The sequence below is a fragment of the Ips typographus genome, linkage group LG2, assembly GCF_016097725.1.
Source record: "Ips typographus isolate SLU linkage group LG2, UJ_Ityp_2.0, whole genome shotgun sequence".
NCBI lineage: Eukaryota > Metazoa > Arthropoda > Insecta > Coleoptera > Curculionidae > Ips > Ips typographus.
This window is the reverse complement of record NC_138423.1, coordinates 3,673,900-3,690,276: the sequence shown is the minus strand read 5'-3', so window position 1 is coordinate 3,690,276 and position 16,377 is coordinate 3,673,900. Positions and strand designations below refer to the sequence as shown.

General features: G+C 33.4%; 2 protein-coding genes across 3 annotated transcripts in view; both read left to right on the top strand.

Moving 5' to 3' along the window:
* Window positions 1-52: 52 nt before the first annotated feature.
* Window positions 53-5,746, top strand: LOC145725388 (putative RNA methyltransferase CG11342). Its single transcript, XM_081974145.1, has 3 exons — window positions 53-329; window positions 4,053-4,239; window positions 4,294-5,746. Exons 2-3 carry the CDS (start codon window positions 4,060-4,062, stop codon window positions 4,831-4,833), a joined length of 720 nt encoding a protein of 239 aa, XP_081830271.1. The 5' UTR covers window positions 53-329; window positions 4,053-4,059; the 3' UTR covers window positions 4,834-5,746.
* per (period circadian regulator) overlaps window positions 4,698-16,377 on the top strand; it is a 56,029-nt gene continuing 44,349 nt past the window's right edge. For both annotated transcript variants that reach the window (XM_081974122.1, XM_081974124.1), the window contains exon 1: window positions 4,698-4,837. The gene's annotated coding sequence lies outside the window, so the exon portion shown is untranslated. The remainder of the gene's footprint in view (window positions 4,838-16,377) is intronic.

Genomic DNA, 16,377 nt, shown 5'->3' with positions numbered 1-16,377 from the left:
TAAGAATTTTAACTCTTCTTATAATTTGCTGGGTTCTTTTGAAAGGACGAAGAATTTTTGAGGTTAGGATTAAGTTTATGAATTATTTATTATTATTTTGTTATTTTTTTATAACTTTTTTAAATTTGTTGGTCATATAGACGATTATATTTTACATACTCACTTGCTTTTACTTAACAAGACTTTATTTGGACAAGTTTGATAAATTTTGAGTGCAGCAGGCAGTTTATGAAGTTGTACTACTGCTATTTGCTTAAGAGTTTCTGGGAACTTTCTGGTCCATCATTGGGACCGACTGTGAAGTCCAAAAGCAATTCACTTTATATGTGGTAAGAATAAAAACGGATTTTTTGTAATTTTTCCTTATAGTTTATATGCATTAACTTGTGTCGATTACTTACATGTTGCATCTGCTTAGATATCGGGTCTGAGGCACCAATCATAGGTTTTTCGTCATTATTATAACATGTTCACATAGTTTGAATATTCCATTTAACTGCTAAATGAAAATTACAATAATTTTTTTTAAATTGTAACTAAAATACATATTTGTTGGTAGGTATGTAGAGGATGTCTCAAATTCCATGGTTTTATGAACCCATAATATATAGAGTGTTCCAGAATTAGTCTTCTGTAATAATTTAACAGCTTATCCTACCTCTAAAAAGCCCTTGAACAATGAAACCCTCCACTTTGTGTTGGGTCTCAAATTGTTTGCTGGAGCAAAAGTTGAATTTTCCTCCCTAGTTGCGCAAATAATTAAAATGGAACACTCTGTTGTGCAAACTCCATTCAAAAACAAGATGAACAAAGATGTCTGGTTAATTTAATGGGTGATCATAATATTGAATTTTGAGGAAAATTACTTGCATATATTTGTATCTTAATTTTTCATTATGTCAAAATTCCTTTTGTGATATTTTTGAGGAATTTTTCACTTAAATTTGATAAAGATGGAAAAAATATGTACTTTAAATTTAAAAGTGTGCAAGCCATTTTGCTTTAAGTTCAATACATTAAGTTTTATAAATGTAAATGTAGAAAATTTCAATTTTTGGTTACCGTTTTCACAAAAACTGTGCACAGTAGATTTCACAAAACCTGTGCACATTATTATAACAAAACTTTTTTATAAACATTAGAATTATCCATAAATATAATAAAATACAGGGTCAATTAAATAACAATTTTCTGCAACACCCTATCTGCTTAAGTTTAAAATATGCTTCTATTAGCCTGCTTACACATATTTCCGAAATTTTATTTCAATCAGATAATAAGTAAACCAGCAAGCTTTTCTGAAGAAGTTTAAATGAATGACACTGTATATTTCGAATCTATGTTAAATTTTATATAGAAAAACATTTTTTTTTGTTTATTTTTCCCTAACAACAAAGGACATGCAAAACTCACATTCTTCTCTTTGCTAGTTTTAAACCATTGAATTTAAGACACTCTATACAGGGGGTTCCAAGCTTGACTGGAAGCATATAGGCATCTCAGGAATTATAATAGATACAGCTTCAGTTCAATAGGGGCAATGTTGATCATTTTGGTGGGAAACAATATGCTTTATTAAATTAATAATAAAAGGAACACACAGTCTTTTCCAGTGGAGAAAGAGAAGATTGTGTGTTTTTTTCAATTTGGTTTTAATACATGTATACTGCGAGACAATGTACTTTCACTTTACCTTGAAATTTGAAAATGATTTGGACATATACCTACAATTTTTTAACTTTTCTGTGTAATTGTTTTTAGAAAAGTTAATAGCGTTAAGACTTATAACTTTAAAGTCAAATTATAATAGCTAATTGAAGCATTGAAGATTGAAGGATCAAGGAGGCTTAAGTACTCTAAGAACAGTAAACAAAGATTCACAAAAATCATGTTTATTTGTGGCTTTATTAAGCAGGCTTATCAGTTTTACTATTTTTGGTATTTAGCTTCTTTCTATGATACAAAATAGTTTTTAGTCCGAAATAGCACTTATTAAATGGCGTTTGAATTGTGTGACTGTTTTTATTATTATCATAACTTCTACACTCTAAAATCATCATCTCAAGATAATGGTGGCAACAATTTTCAATGAAATTGACTAACCGCAGTTTCAGATAAAGCATCATCAGTTACAAAGGTAAACTACATTCTGTAATTAGAAATATTTTTTGTCTACTTTCGGTTTATACAGATCTTTCTAAATCATTCACCGTAGCAATATGTGGAAGAATTTTGTTGTTTTGACACTTTAAAAGGACCCCCTGTATTTAAATCAAAAACTGATGACAGCAATTTTTGTCATTTAATTTAACATATATTCTGAAGCATGCCTTATTAAATCATGTTAACCTTAGTTTGTATTTTCTTGAACATTAATGCCCACACACCTATATTAGAGACACTTAAGGCTATAGTTGGATTTTTACCTTTTGAGAATGACGTCATCTTTTTACATCTTTGTTTCTCGCATATCAAACATGTGAAATAAACAATTTTGCCTATGACCTGTCACAGTCAAATCAGAAAGTTCAATAACCGTTTTGTGGAAAAACAGGGTGTCCCATAAATAAATGATCAAAATGGTAATATGACGATTTGACATAATTGTCATTAGGAAAAAGTGTCTGAAAAGTACCGAAGTACAACCCTAAAGCTAGTAACAAAGATTATAACAAATAAAATAAATAAACTTACCACATTGGGCGATGCACAACAAGGATTCAGATCAGGAAGATCTTGCACATATGCGGTATTTATCCTTCAACAAATAACTGAAAAATCCATTGAGTATTTTTGTTATACTCAAGCCACCAGCCTTCCTTCATGTGTTATAGACCTGGAAAAATTTGACCGAATACAACTAGAAGACGTGGTCATCTTCTATACAACAGGCAAATCCCATACAAAATCATAAAAACAATCTAAAATATTTACCAGAGAAACAAAATTAATATGGCACAACTACCGAAGAAATTTGTTATGGACGAAATAATAAAAAACACTCCTAACTTGAAGGGGTTTAAAATGGGGAACAAAGACGTCAAAATCGTATGCTATGCCGATGATGCAGAAAACGAAGATGACCTACAGAGATTACTATTCAAATTTAGCACAGCGGCAGAAAGTCTAAATGAAGATATCTGCAGCAAAGACGCACATATTGATCAGATGCAAACTGGTTGTGGATGATAAAATTATACAACAAGAGATCGATCGAGAGAGGACGTTGACATCGAGGTGGAGCTAAGAAACCAAGCAGAAAAAGTAGCACGAACCTCAGTTTACCTGAACGACACAATCTTCCGAAACAAATATATCGGAATGGAGACCAAATCCTGAATCTACAAGGCGGTCATCCGAGCTATATAGAGCGGAAACTAGACCAGATACATCAAACACAAGGAGAATAATAGAAACCACCAAAATGAAAATAGTGCGAAGGATCGCTGGTGAGGACATTAGAAGAACATGTAAAATAGACAATGTAAATTCATGGATACTGGGAAGAAAGAGAGAGTGGAACGAACACATGGATGAATGACGACAGAATGGTCAAAACAACTAGAGACAAGTCGCCTTTCGGACACTGAAGCGTAGGAAGGCCCCGCAAGAGATGAAGCGACAACCTTTCTAACAATTGAACGGCAGAGGATACGAAGAAAAACAAGCAATTTACTTAGATTAAAGAATGAAGAAGAAGAAAAAGTGTCTGGTTCTAATGCTATTTTGTTTGTTTCCCAATCTACCAGGAAAGTCATTAGTTGGGGTGTGACCTTTTCGTTGGGCCGCCCTATATTAAGATTATCTCACAAAAAAGTTGTCATACCTACTCGTTAAAGTGTGAAAAGGGTGTTATTGAAGTTGAGTTGGGTTTTGAATGTGGCAGAACAAGTGGAAAAGGTCACAGTCTGAACTACACTTCTTAGATACAACTCAACGTTGCTGTGTGTTCTAGTTACCCTATTAATAGGAAGACACTTCTGTTGACTTATCTTCACTAACATAAAGCGGTAATAATAGTAGTAATTTTTATCATGATTTCATATTTCTAGATAAGTAATGGAGGAACTGAACTTCAAATGTGGGAATCCTGGTGCTGTACAATTTGGAAACTTTATTAACTATTACCGGTTCCATCCACCAGACAATAGAATTGCCATGTTGCCCCAAAACATTTGGAATTTCACCTTACAAAAACCGAACAAATGCTACGTTTTAGATGTTGGATGTAATGCAGGGGTAGGCAACAACTATTTACGATTTTGTAATATTTATAAACTGTACATTTTTTAGGATTTGACTGTAGCTTTGCATCACTTTTTGAAAAATGTTCACAACTCTTTAGAGCACCAAATCTTAGGTGTAGATATTGATCCTATCCTGATTAAGAGAGCTTGTGAAAACTGTCATTTAAATAGCATTCAATTTAAATGTTGTGACATTATGGCTCCTCCACAAAATGACCCAATCCAAGAATTTTTGATCGCAGAAAATATCAACGCATTTGATGTGGTGTTTTGTTTCTCTATTACAATGTGGATACATTTGAACCACGGAGACGACGGATTAAAACTGTTCTTGGAAAAAGTGTCGAGACTTGGTAATTTTCTGGTGATTGAGCCGCAACCGTGGAAATGTTACAGGACCGCTGTGAAACGGCTGAAACTGGGAAAGTCCGAGTTTTTACGGTTCAAAGAGCTGAAAATTAGGCAAAATGTAGAAGAAGAAATTGAATCATTTATTATCAATCATTGTGGATTACTGAAAATCAGGGAAAGTGAAAGGACACAATGGGGTAGAAAGTTGCTGTTCTTTGAAAGGAAAAATTCATAATCATGTAAGTTCATCCAAAAGAATATTTTTATTGTTTTGATTTTAATTAATATTTTGTTTTGATTGGACGATTAATGTTGAGGTAATTTTTTTATTAAAATACTAACTTGACTACACTTGAGTAGCAAAAGGTATTACTCAAACTTTAAACAACTTAATAACCACTTTCTTTTTACTGGGACTTAAAAATGTACTTTCCGAATGTTTTATCAGCACGATCTGTTTTGAAGAAAAGTTTTCAAAAATTACACTACTAACTGTTCTGACTCTTTCTTTCTGATTTTTTTCAAAAAAGATATTCAAATTCACCACATACATGTCAGCATTCAAGAACTGAAAATGAAATAGCCTCCTGCTGGGAGAATTAGAGATCATCTTTGTCTGATAATTTAAACTGTTTGAAACATTTATTAAACATTTGTGCGGTTTTATTATTTGAACTGAAAAAGAGTATTTATTGTTTGTATTTTAATATAACGCGGAATAAATTTAATGACAACGTGTTCTAATACATTTCGCAAAAACTGTTTTAAACAATCCGAAGAATTCTTTAAATTGGGACTGTTCAAATCCTTTGATTATATTTTGTATATTGATAGAGCAGATTTAGACTACTGACTTATTAATAACGTTTTAATGTCATTTTACGATATCGATCATATCCTATTAATTTCTTATGCATATTTACCATTGTGTTTGTAATGATATCGGTAATAAACACTTTATTTTTATAGAAGATTATGTAAGTGATAATATTGTCTGTTTTAGTACGTTGCACATTATGTTTAGCTGTTGCGTGTTCGTTCGGTTATATCGTGGTAATTATTTACACAGAATTGGACTGTAAAATAGCTGATAAATATTAAAAAGCTTCCAACTCTGAATTTAGTTGAAATGTTGTCAAATTAACAAATTCTACTAATTTAGGTTGAAGAGTATTTGCAATGTTGCCTAGCTGACAACTTTTAGGCACTCCAATGAAATGTCAAACACAGCTGATCGAAACTTTTGGAACGGCAATTAAAACACACACTTTCTTATGAATACTGATAGATTTTTAGCTTAAATTTAGTTTTTCTAAAGACTTTGGGTTGAAATTTTATTTGTTGTGTTATGAATTGTGGGAGCCGGAGAAATGGGGACAAGCTTAGTTTCTTCAAAATTCCTACGGTGTTGAGTCCAATACACAAAACCATTCTGATAGAATTGTCGAAAATAAGAAGGCAACAGGTTGGGAAGGTTAACAGCAATTAGTAGAGCTGATTTAACCGAGGCTAAACAAAAATATGCATAAGTTGGGTCATTTTAAGTAAATGTAATGTAAATCCACGAAATAAAGGAAAAACGTGATATAGCAGCAATCTCTAAGATGACACATGACGTAAAATAGCTGATTTGCTGCCTAATTTGATTCAAAGTGTGCTACCAATTTGACTAATTTGGTTTGAAGTGTGATTGCAATGATGCCAAACTGACAAATGCTACTTATTTGGTTCAAATAGTGTTTGTAATGTGACAATGTAATTTTTGAGTATAAAGTCGGAATTTAATAATAATTTCCGAGTTGTTATACAATAAAAATTCAAAAAACCTTGTACTGCATAGAAAATTTAGTAAAAATGGACCTGTTGCAGTAAAACACATCATCGGATACTTCATAAATAAATTTTTGGATGACTTTAACATTGAATAAGAACACCATATCTTACCCTTGAAATGGACAATCAAAACATCTTTGTCCACAATGTTTTCTATTCATTTTTGGACCACCATCAGTTTAGTAACAGATTCTGAGATGCTTTAGGCATTTCGAAATCTACTGTGCAAAGAATCAGTCTTAACGGTGTAAATAAAGAAGAAGGCTTTAAAAAACTAGCAAAGCCACTGTGCTATCCAGTGGTTTTTTGGACAAAACGTGAATATACAGGTACGATAATTTCATAGGAAATCAACGGTATAAAAGCAAGAGAACCATTGCAAATATCAATTCTCACGCGCCTCAAGTTATAACCTAAAAACACACTACTAGTTTTCACTTGCATTAATCAATTATGCAACAATAAGTAGTATATTGACATGGTCGAAATTAATATGTATAGTCTATTTACGATCTTTTTGTATCTACTCTACCTATGGAATTTTTCCTGTATAATAAAATGACCAAAAAAAATGCGTCAAATCAAACATTTTTTGGTTAAATGGTTGTCACAAAGAACGCTGTCACATCTTTGTAAAGATTTTTTATTGTGAATTTGTCTAGACTGGTTGGAAAACAGGCATTTACATTATAATATAAAATTGATTTTTCAACCCTTGGATAAACTATTGATTTAACTTAACTTATCCTTAAAAAGTTACATTTTTGTTACTAACTGACAACAGGGCATGAATAATTTATATTCCAATTTGACAACCTTGAGGAAAAATCATTAAAAAAATATACCAAGGGTAAAATGTCAAAATTCTACGGATATAGTAGATTCCAAAGATTTGCGGGCCCTAATTCTTGAAAGCAGGGTTACGGGATTCTTAATAAGAGATGCGTTGATAGAATTTGTCAGAAGCAGCCGATAAAGGCTCCGTCACATTATACATATCTTTCTGTTGATAAATCCTTTCCCTCGTTTCAAAATCCCTTCTGATGATTCATCTGGAATTTTCCAATGCAAATTGTGAAAACATGTAAAGCTTTTAGTATTTTGGAAAATAAATTGTCCTAAAAGTCTCCTTAGTTATAGTCTTTCAGTTAGTCTTATTGCTTAACTTAAGAAAAGCTACGTGGTTCTTTACGTGCAACTCTGGCTGTGCTTTCCAGGCTGTACCTGGAAGTACCATTAAGAGGAACCAGGATAAGACCAACTTTCAGGGACCTGAATATTTTTCTCTTTGAACTCGAGGCTCCTAGAATTTTGGGGGACCATAAGTCTCAATGCAATGGTCGTTAAAATAACAATAAATCTTAATGGGTGTTGATACTTTGTTTTTTTTTTCTTGTCCCACAGCTATTATTTACACTCGGAAAAAGTGTAATTCTTAAGGTTTATTGGGAAATTATTTTGCATAATCTACTGTTGCATCAATATTCTTAGGTAAATTAATATCATTGGCTACCTATTTTTGAATTATATTATTAAGTTTATTCCTCAACAATATTGTATGCATTACACAATGTCATAAGAGACAGAACTAAATCAACTCTTAAAGTTATTTTTGAAATGTTTACGAGACTGCCACAAAGCTCTATTTTCTCCTTTAATATGTAAGAGATAAAAGTAAAACGTTTACTTCCAATGTTCACGTAACTGCATTTGCAGATGACAACTCCGTTATTATTCCAGATAGTTCTCCATAATTAGAACGGAACACGCCTTCATAATAATTATTATGCAATTTGTCTTAAATGGGAATTGTGTTTATTAACTATTTTATTGTACTGCAGTTTTAATCTGTGGTAAATTTGTTATTCTGAAGAATTCTTATTTCAAAGTGATTTCAAAAAATCTTGTTGTAAATCTGCTAGGTATATACCAAACAAGCGGAGAGTTTATTACAATTTGCGTTTAATCTCCTCCCTTTAAATTTACCAAAATCTGAGTCCTTTGAAGGAAGCACCAAGAATTATTATAATGAATTGCAGTTGGTATAAGAACAGTTCAAAGAAGATTGGTAAAAGGAAGCCAAGTTATTTAGTAGACGTACAGCTAAAAAAATCTTAATTTCTGTAACAATTATTCTTCTTTGTTGTTGTTGTTGGTTATCCTCATTGCTATCATTACTTTGGAAACTGCGGCTTTGAATAGGTTGGAGAGGGATATTCTTCTCTTTCTAACAGACCTCCTTTCCATGATCCTTCTCTAGAATATGAGTTGCAGAATGTTATACTTTTGACATCACATAACGTGTCCGCGATATTGCAGTTTTCTCTTTTTAACTTCATGTCCTTCACTTTCATCCTTAAAATTCTTATTTTGGTTTTCTATAAGAACCATTGCTTTCGGAACAAACTATTTTATTGTTCTCCTCAGTTTATATTATTTCAGAGCTGTACTTGACTCAGAATGTTAATCCGTAACGTAATTTTTTGAAGATAAACCTGGAGAAAATGAATTATTATATGATTGCCTGTGATATAAACGATTGGACACGCAATGGCTAAATATAATCTGTACGGCTTGTCAAAACGCATTCTATTCCTTACCTAAATTATATAAAAATAAAACGTGACATAATCGTAATTTTATTATTATTGTGTAACTTTTTACGCAGGTTATTTTATGTAAACAAGCTTTGTCCACACAATATTTTACAACACTAAAACTCAAACTTGAACAACTAACACTTTGATTACTTGGCTCTTTGTGTCCGGAAAATGTGCGACCAACACTCACTATCTTGTATGGTCCTTCCTAGGTTTGTTGTAGTTTTCAACTTAATTCCTTTCTTCCTCTTCAGTTTTGGTACATCCACCTTCCTTTTAATTGCCAACAGCTGGTTTGTAGTTTAGTCTCATCTTCATTCAGTCGTTGTTCAATTTCAATTTAACTCTCACAAGTTCATGATTTTTCTTTCAAATCGGTCTTGGTGGCTGTTTTAGACCATCTGCTGGTCTGCCAAACTTGAGATCTATAGGTTTCTCATCATGTCCCAACAGCATAGATAGTGTCATATATGTTGTGACGTAGTTGGGTAAGAATAGAGGAATAGTGAATACTGGTATCAACTTGTTCCAATTTATTTGATTATCGTTCACAAACATGGTTTTGTTATGTCTCTCGACCATTTTATAGTACTGAGAATGCAGTGGCGTTGTTCGAGTTTGTCTTATTTCCTGATCAACTGCTTCCAAATATCTTCCAACGCTTCTGTTACCATTTCTGATTCCTGATTTGGCAGAAGTACTCCTTCTGGTCATTTTGAAACGAAGTCGACGGATAAGCCACCATTCAGATATGTGTTGCCGAACTCAGTTCGAAGAAATGGACCTGCTATATGTTAACTGCTAGTCTATCTCATGGGCTGCCGGAGATACATTTACTGCAACCCAGGTCACGCGGTATGCACAATTCCGCAACGTTCTTGCTGTTGTTGGCCAAAGAGGCCTCTTCCACGACATTTCCATTTGCGACTTATTAAGTCATCTCGCAGTCGAATCAAATCGCATTGTAGCCAGTAACCCTTCACTATTGGTCGATCAAAATATCTTGCCATTCCGGTTTCAAATTCAAAGAGTGGTTCTGGACAACTATAATCTGATTATCTTCAAATCAGAGGGGAATTTGGGAGGTGGTTCTCCAGTTCTCCACCACTGGTACTTCTGTATAAACTTTCTGTTTATGGATGTCACTTTCCGAATTTGATTAACGCTCTCAGTATATGTAACGCTCGCAAAACTTGCTTGCACATTGCAAATGTTCTTCACATCACGGAAATTTTGTGTCAACATTTTGTAACATTTGTGGTACCTCAATAAGCGGTCGCTTGATGACTTTATGTCTCCTCTTCTTAGATCAAGAAGGTTTTCTTTGAGGCGAAGGCTTTTTCAGCCTTCTTGTTGTTTCCCATGTTTTTTCCCATTTACGGAAGTCTGCAATTAGCTGGCAACTTGCCAGTCCGAAGATAAATTCAGGTCGGTAAAATGCTGTCGTGTCCAGCCTCATCAATATGGTTTTCAGGGTATTGAGATTTAGAAGAACCTTTATTCCTGTCGTTGGAGTAGTGCGCCAGGTACCTGTTAATCCCCAGACAGAACGATTTGCTATAATGGCTAATGACTACTTCTTGTCCGTTTTGAAACTGGGAAAGAACGGCACCTAGACCATACTGGTAAGCAGTAGGGTGTAAAACAAAAGTTCCTATTTGCGATGAATTAGCAAAATCCTATGCGGTGATTAGGAAAATTTCAGGGAACGAGCCAAACGGCCAAAGTCATTTGAGGGAACGACATTACCGAGAAAGTGGACTCTTCTTTTTGGGAGAATGAGAGGTTCTGTCGGTTCTATCCTAGATGAGCAATCTTGAGCGTCGTGAACTTATTTAAGATTCTTTATATGGTCAGCATCAGAGTTTTTTCCAATAACCATTATGAAATCCAGGTAAATTAATCACGTCTTCCACATAAGTTCAAGTAAAACGAGCTCCAATAATGGTTCGTAGATGACAGGTGCGTTACACAACCCAAATTGGTATAAGCTGCTGTCGGTGGTATTTCCAGTCTTTTCCTCGTCCTATGAACTTCTGCCTGCCTAACCTAACCTAACCGGGGTGTTCAATGTGCATGTATACGCGGTTTATTCGCTTTCTTCGTAATATCGTTAAAGCTTCCTATACTCAACGCAAAAACGAGTTGAACCATCATTCTTTGTCATAAGTACAACGGAGAATGACTAAGGTCTGTTACCTTGCTCTAGGCTCTACTATAATTCTGTACTTCCTCTGTCCGCATCTCCAGTCCAGTTTAAACGTGTGCGGATCCAGCATTCTGGAGGCTTCTAGAATGGTCTACGACATTCAGCAAACGTTTATTTTTTCCCAAAGTTTCTAGGCAATACATCTTATACAAATACTGAGGTGGTTCCGTAAATAGTTGTCTAAAGATCTACATTTTACATGGAGTTATATGGGTCTAATCTTAGTATAATTAGGGAGGGGTAGTTGGTAACACATTCCCCCACAAATGTAGGGAAATCAGATATGGGCACCACTAGTTTTTTCCTAAACTATAGGACACCTAGTATAATAAGTCATATAATAAAGGTCATTCTAGGAAATAAAACTAAAATTTAATTAAATATTCAAATTATTAACTATTTAATTGTGGAAATCAAAGTAAATGTAATTGTACAAAAGTAATTGCTGTGCAACAATGAATTTGTATGACCTGCGAATTACAATTTTCTACACACACAATGGTTTCACAAATTTCTCTATAAGAGCTTATTCTGGTTTAACTTTTTGATAAAACATTCACAAACAAGGAAGTAGAGCGGCGTCAAGTCAGGTGAGCGTGTAGGCCATTTCACATGTCAAGGATTTCTTAACTCATTAACAGTACATTAATAATTATATTAATTAATTATTACAGCAAAAGTTAATAAAAACACATTTAATACTATTCAGTCATAATGGAACTTATTTATTATTTCTCTAATTGTTAGAAAAGGCTCTAAAATGTTTATAAGAGTATTTTAAGTTTTTATTGGCAAAAAAAAACGAGCAATCAAAATAAACTTGTTTTCGATTTAAATTTATCTCAACCCTATAAACGAAAGTCTTAAAATAAAACGGGGAACTCTATAATGACTCTTGTGGGAGGAAAATAGCAGTCACGTTGTTTGGAGCGTGTAAATGAGCCTCTGTTTGCCTTCCATCTCTCTTTTCTGTACTGCGCAATGTATTTTGCTTTTCGTTTTAAAGCCTGTTGTTAATTTGAGTAAGTAGTAAAGAGATTGAGTTCGAGTTGTATGGACTTGAGTGATAAAATAAAATATTGCTTAATTTGGTTTAGTGTTATTTGCTGAACTTAGGTAAGTTATTGTTTAATTTTTCAAGTTGCCTACTTTATATTACTATTTTATACTTTGAGTATGTGAAATTGTGTACTGATTTTTGCTAATTTAGCATACAGCTTCAATAGTAATTATCAATTGTTAGTTAATAATATTAAAATACTACGCTTTTGATAGCTTAATTATTAGAAATAATAATGTTGAAGACTTTGATGATGAGACAAAGTTAAAACTTCTATTTTTTTTTGCTTCTGTGTACAAACTAAATAATTTCTTTAGAACCTTTACTTGTAAAAAATTAACTTTGTCATACAAAGAAAATTATGAATTAATGTTATTTAACCAAACTGCTTTAGTTAGTAGAAGCTGATGTATGCATTCCAGTGGATTCAGTATAGAGAATAATAACAAGGGTACTTGCGTTTACAAATTCTTTCATTCTAGGTGGTTTCTATTTTTTTGGGACAATTCTACCGTATTATTTGACATAAAATTATTATTTACGTTGGATTTAGATCTAGGACTCTTCAGCATCATGGTAAACCTCTTACGTTATTATCCTGCAGCTAATTATTTACTTGTTGATAAGTATAATAATTTTATGCATTTATTAGTGGCATTAGCAAACGGAACTAATCTATTTTCGTGGATAATAATGTATTCTTCACTGTTTAAACCTCCATCAATATTCCAACATAATCTTGGACCGTAAAAGCTAATCCAGACCCACGCATTCACCGGGAATCGCCCACTACATTTTTTTTATATTTTATTTTTTATTTCGATAAACTGTTTTGCTTCCAGTCTATCAATATGTATGGCAGATGTTTTAATATAAAATTACTCCTTTTGAGTAAAACTTATCTGATTCGGTTGCTAATAACGGTCAGAAGACATTATTTAGGAATTTTAACAGCAAGCAGAAGTAGGATAGCTCTTTATAAAATAATTAAAATAAACCTATTCTATTCTAGATTCTAGATTGTACCTTCGTTTCTAGAATCTCATCTGGGCTCAAGCTCGCATCTCATCACAGTTAATTATCCATCTTCAACGGCTTATTTCTCTCTCTCACGCGACAGTGTTTTGAGAGGAAACTTGGAAGTGAATGCAGGTTTCTTTTGCTCAATGCTGCAAATTCTTCTTTCCTCAATTGAGAAATTAATTTATCTTGGAGTGCGCCAAATTTGTGATATCTTCTAGGGCTTTGCTCTTCCTTCTTCAATTTGAACTTGTAATTGTAGGTGTGATGCTCCAAGCTACAGAAGAGGTCCTGTAAAGGGCAGGACACCCATGTGACAGGATGTTCTGGCTCTCATTTTAGCCAAATAATTGATCAACGGCTCATCATCTTCAACGGCTCTAATAAAGGCGATCAGCTTGGTCATCTTTAGAAAAGGATTCATTTAATCTCATCATTGCAGGGTGCGTTCCATTCACAATGCAGGTGTTTACGTTTTTCCTCCTCATTTCCATAAAATCTGCGATCTGATCTCTCACGCGACAGTGTCTTGAGGGGAAACTTGGAAGTGAATGCAGGTTTCTTTTGCTCAATGCTACAAATTCTTTACTCTTTCCCCAATTGAGAAATTAATTTATCTTGGAGTGCGCCAAATTTGTGATTTCTTCTAGGGCTTTGCTCTTCCTTCTTCAATTTGAACTTGTAATTGTAGGTGTGATGCTCCAAGCTATAGAAGAGGTCCTGTAAAGGGCATGACACCCATCTGAAATACTATTGCAAATTTTTTTACTTCTTTAAGTTCAAGTTCTAGAGAACTGCTTTAGAAGCATACAGAAGATTTTAGACTGTTTTGAAAACTTTCAAAATTTTTTAGAACTACTTAAGGAACATTTGAAAGGTTTTTGGACAGTTTAAAGAGCATATTGTAGGTTAGACTGGAATGTTTTAGAGGCATTTGGAAATTCTTAAATGGTTCTAGAATTTTGGAAAATTTTAGACAGTTTTAAAAGCTTTTGGAAGCTTCTAAATAGTTTTAAAACTGTTTTAGAAACATTTTGGACTTTCTGTAATGTTTTGAAATCTTTTTAGACTACTTTAGGAGCATTGAAGGTTCTAGACTGCTTTTAAAGCATTTGAAACCTTGTAGACGGTTCTAGAAACTTTTGAAAGGATTTCGACTGGTTTCGAAGCATTTTGGAGTTATTTCTGTAGTATTTTGATTTTTTTTAGACTACTTTAGGAGCATTTGGATGGTTTCTGGAGAGTTTAAAAAGCATTGAAGGTTTTGGACTGCTTTTAAAGCATTTGAAAATGTATGAACTGTTCTAGAGACTTGCGAAGCATTTTGGAGTTTCTGTAGTATTTTTTTTTTGTAAATCTAACCGTTTTCTAGATATTTTCCAAAAATCTACTTTGATGCACTTCTTACCGAAAATTAGTTCACCCCCCTATATCTTGGTATGTTTTGGAAGTTCAGGATAGTTCAGCCACTCAAAATAATTGTCTTAAACTGCTCTTCTCAGTGGTGTAGAGTAAAAAATTGTATCTAAAAAATTGTGTACAGGGTGCGCAAAAATAATGATCCACTAACAATTTCGTGCATACCCTGTATACAGGCAAATGTATTTAATTTCAAACGTTACGAAGTTTGATTTAGTGGTTCATTAGGAACAATTTTTCACTCTTGTAATTTGTATGGAAATCTAACCGTTTTCGAAATATTTACTAAAAACCAATTTAATTCAGGCGGTCACTATAGTAAGCCCGGAAAAATCTTCATTTGGATAAAATTTCGGTACATTTACCCAAAAAATCGTGAATAACTCGAAAAACGTTCGTTTTTAAATGATCTTAAGTAGCTAATGAATGGAGCTATCACGTGACGTTGAGCGGGCACCGCTAACTTGCTCCGTCTGGCCGCTAGAGGGCGTCAGGCTTGATTACCTTTTTTCGGACATTTTTCTAAATATCTCGAAAACGGTTTGAGTTAACAGTGTGCAATTGTAAATTAATCTATACAAGATAAAACCATACAAAAAAATAGCAGCAAATAAGCACAAGAAACTAAATTAAGCACAAAAAGAAGAATCTCAAATCTGTCATTTGACAGATGTTTTTGCGTAAATCGTTGCTTTTATTATAAACAAAAAGCAAAATTCCTAGAAATCCGTACTCTAGTGATGAGAGTAAAAATGTTACACACATTACCTCAAAATAACTATTGAATAAGACGATATAATAGGTCATAATAATAACAATGTACTTATTATCCGTTCTTAAAATACCCTTTATATCATAATATAAAGGCATGCTTCAGTTATGTATAATGTTGTGGACTCATTTCCATATTAGAACAAAATCCTGAAATAGATTTCCAACTCTATTAAAGCAAAACTTCTCCGAGTAGTTCAAGTACAAGCCTAATAACAGTTTAATCTTATGATAGATGTTTTATAACAGATTTATACTGACCAGTTAGAGAAAGCTCTTTGTAAAGCAGGTTATACTTGCATACGGTAACAAAGTTCTCATTTGTTAACACGATAATATTATAAGGGCGACCCCGTGACATGCAGGTGACCTTTTTGCAAAAAGTGCAACAGAATAAGGGAAATATTTCAGTGAGTTAGTCAAGTAGATTTAATCCGTGGTGTCACGTTGTGAAACACTGGTATTATTACTAAAGCATCCACATCCAGATGTCAAGAACATACATTGTAAATAACGTGATGTTCTGTTGTATAACCGAAGGTTATATTCAATAACTGGGTTAATTTATAAAAGATGCTACTACAAAGAAAATTGTGTACCCAGCATGTTCTAAATCAAGTTTACTCAAAGACTTGTACTCTACAGATGCTAAATTTAGTTTCATAATTTTGACAAGTTTGTTTTGAAAAGGGGGGAGTCAAGACAGGTGGTACGTGGAGAATAGTATCTAAATAACAGCAGCCGTACAAGGACTGGGAATCAGAATTTTGATTTGTTTTGATGTAGTACGTTTCCATTTGGTTAGTTTAGGGAGGTTTCTTGAAGTCCTACGAAGCATTTAGAGGCCATAGAATCTCTATGCAGTGC

What these genes read in the sequence shown, in the direction of transcription:
- LOC145725388 (XM_081974145.1), top strand. Translation starts at nt 4,060, where the DNA reads ATGGAGGAACTGAACTTCAAATGTGGGAATCCTGGTGCTGTACAATTT. An exon ending in ATGTTGGATGTAATGCAGGG is followed by an intron (nt 4,240 to 4,293) that starts GTAGGCAACAAC and finishes TACATTTTTTAG; the next exon opens with GATTTGACTGTAGCTTTGCA.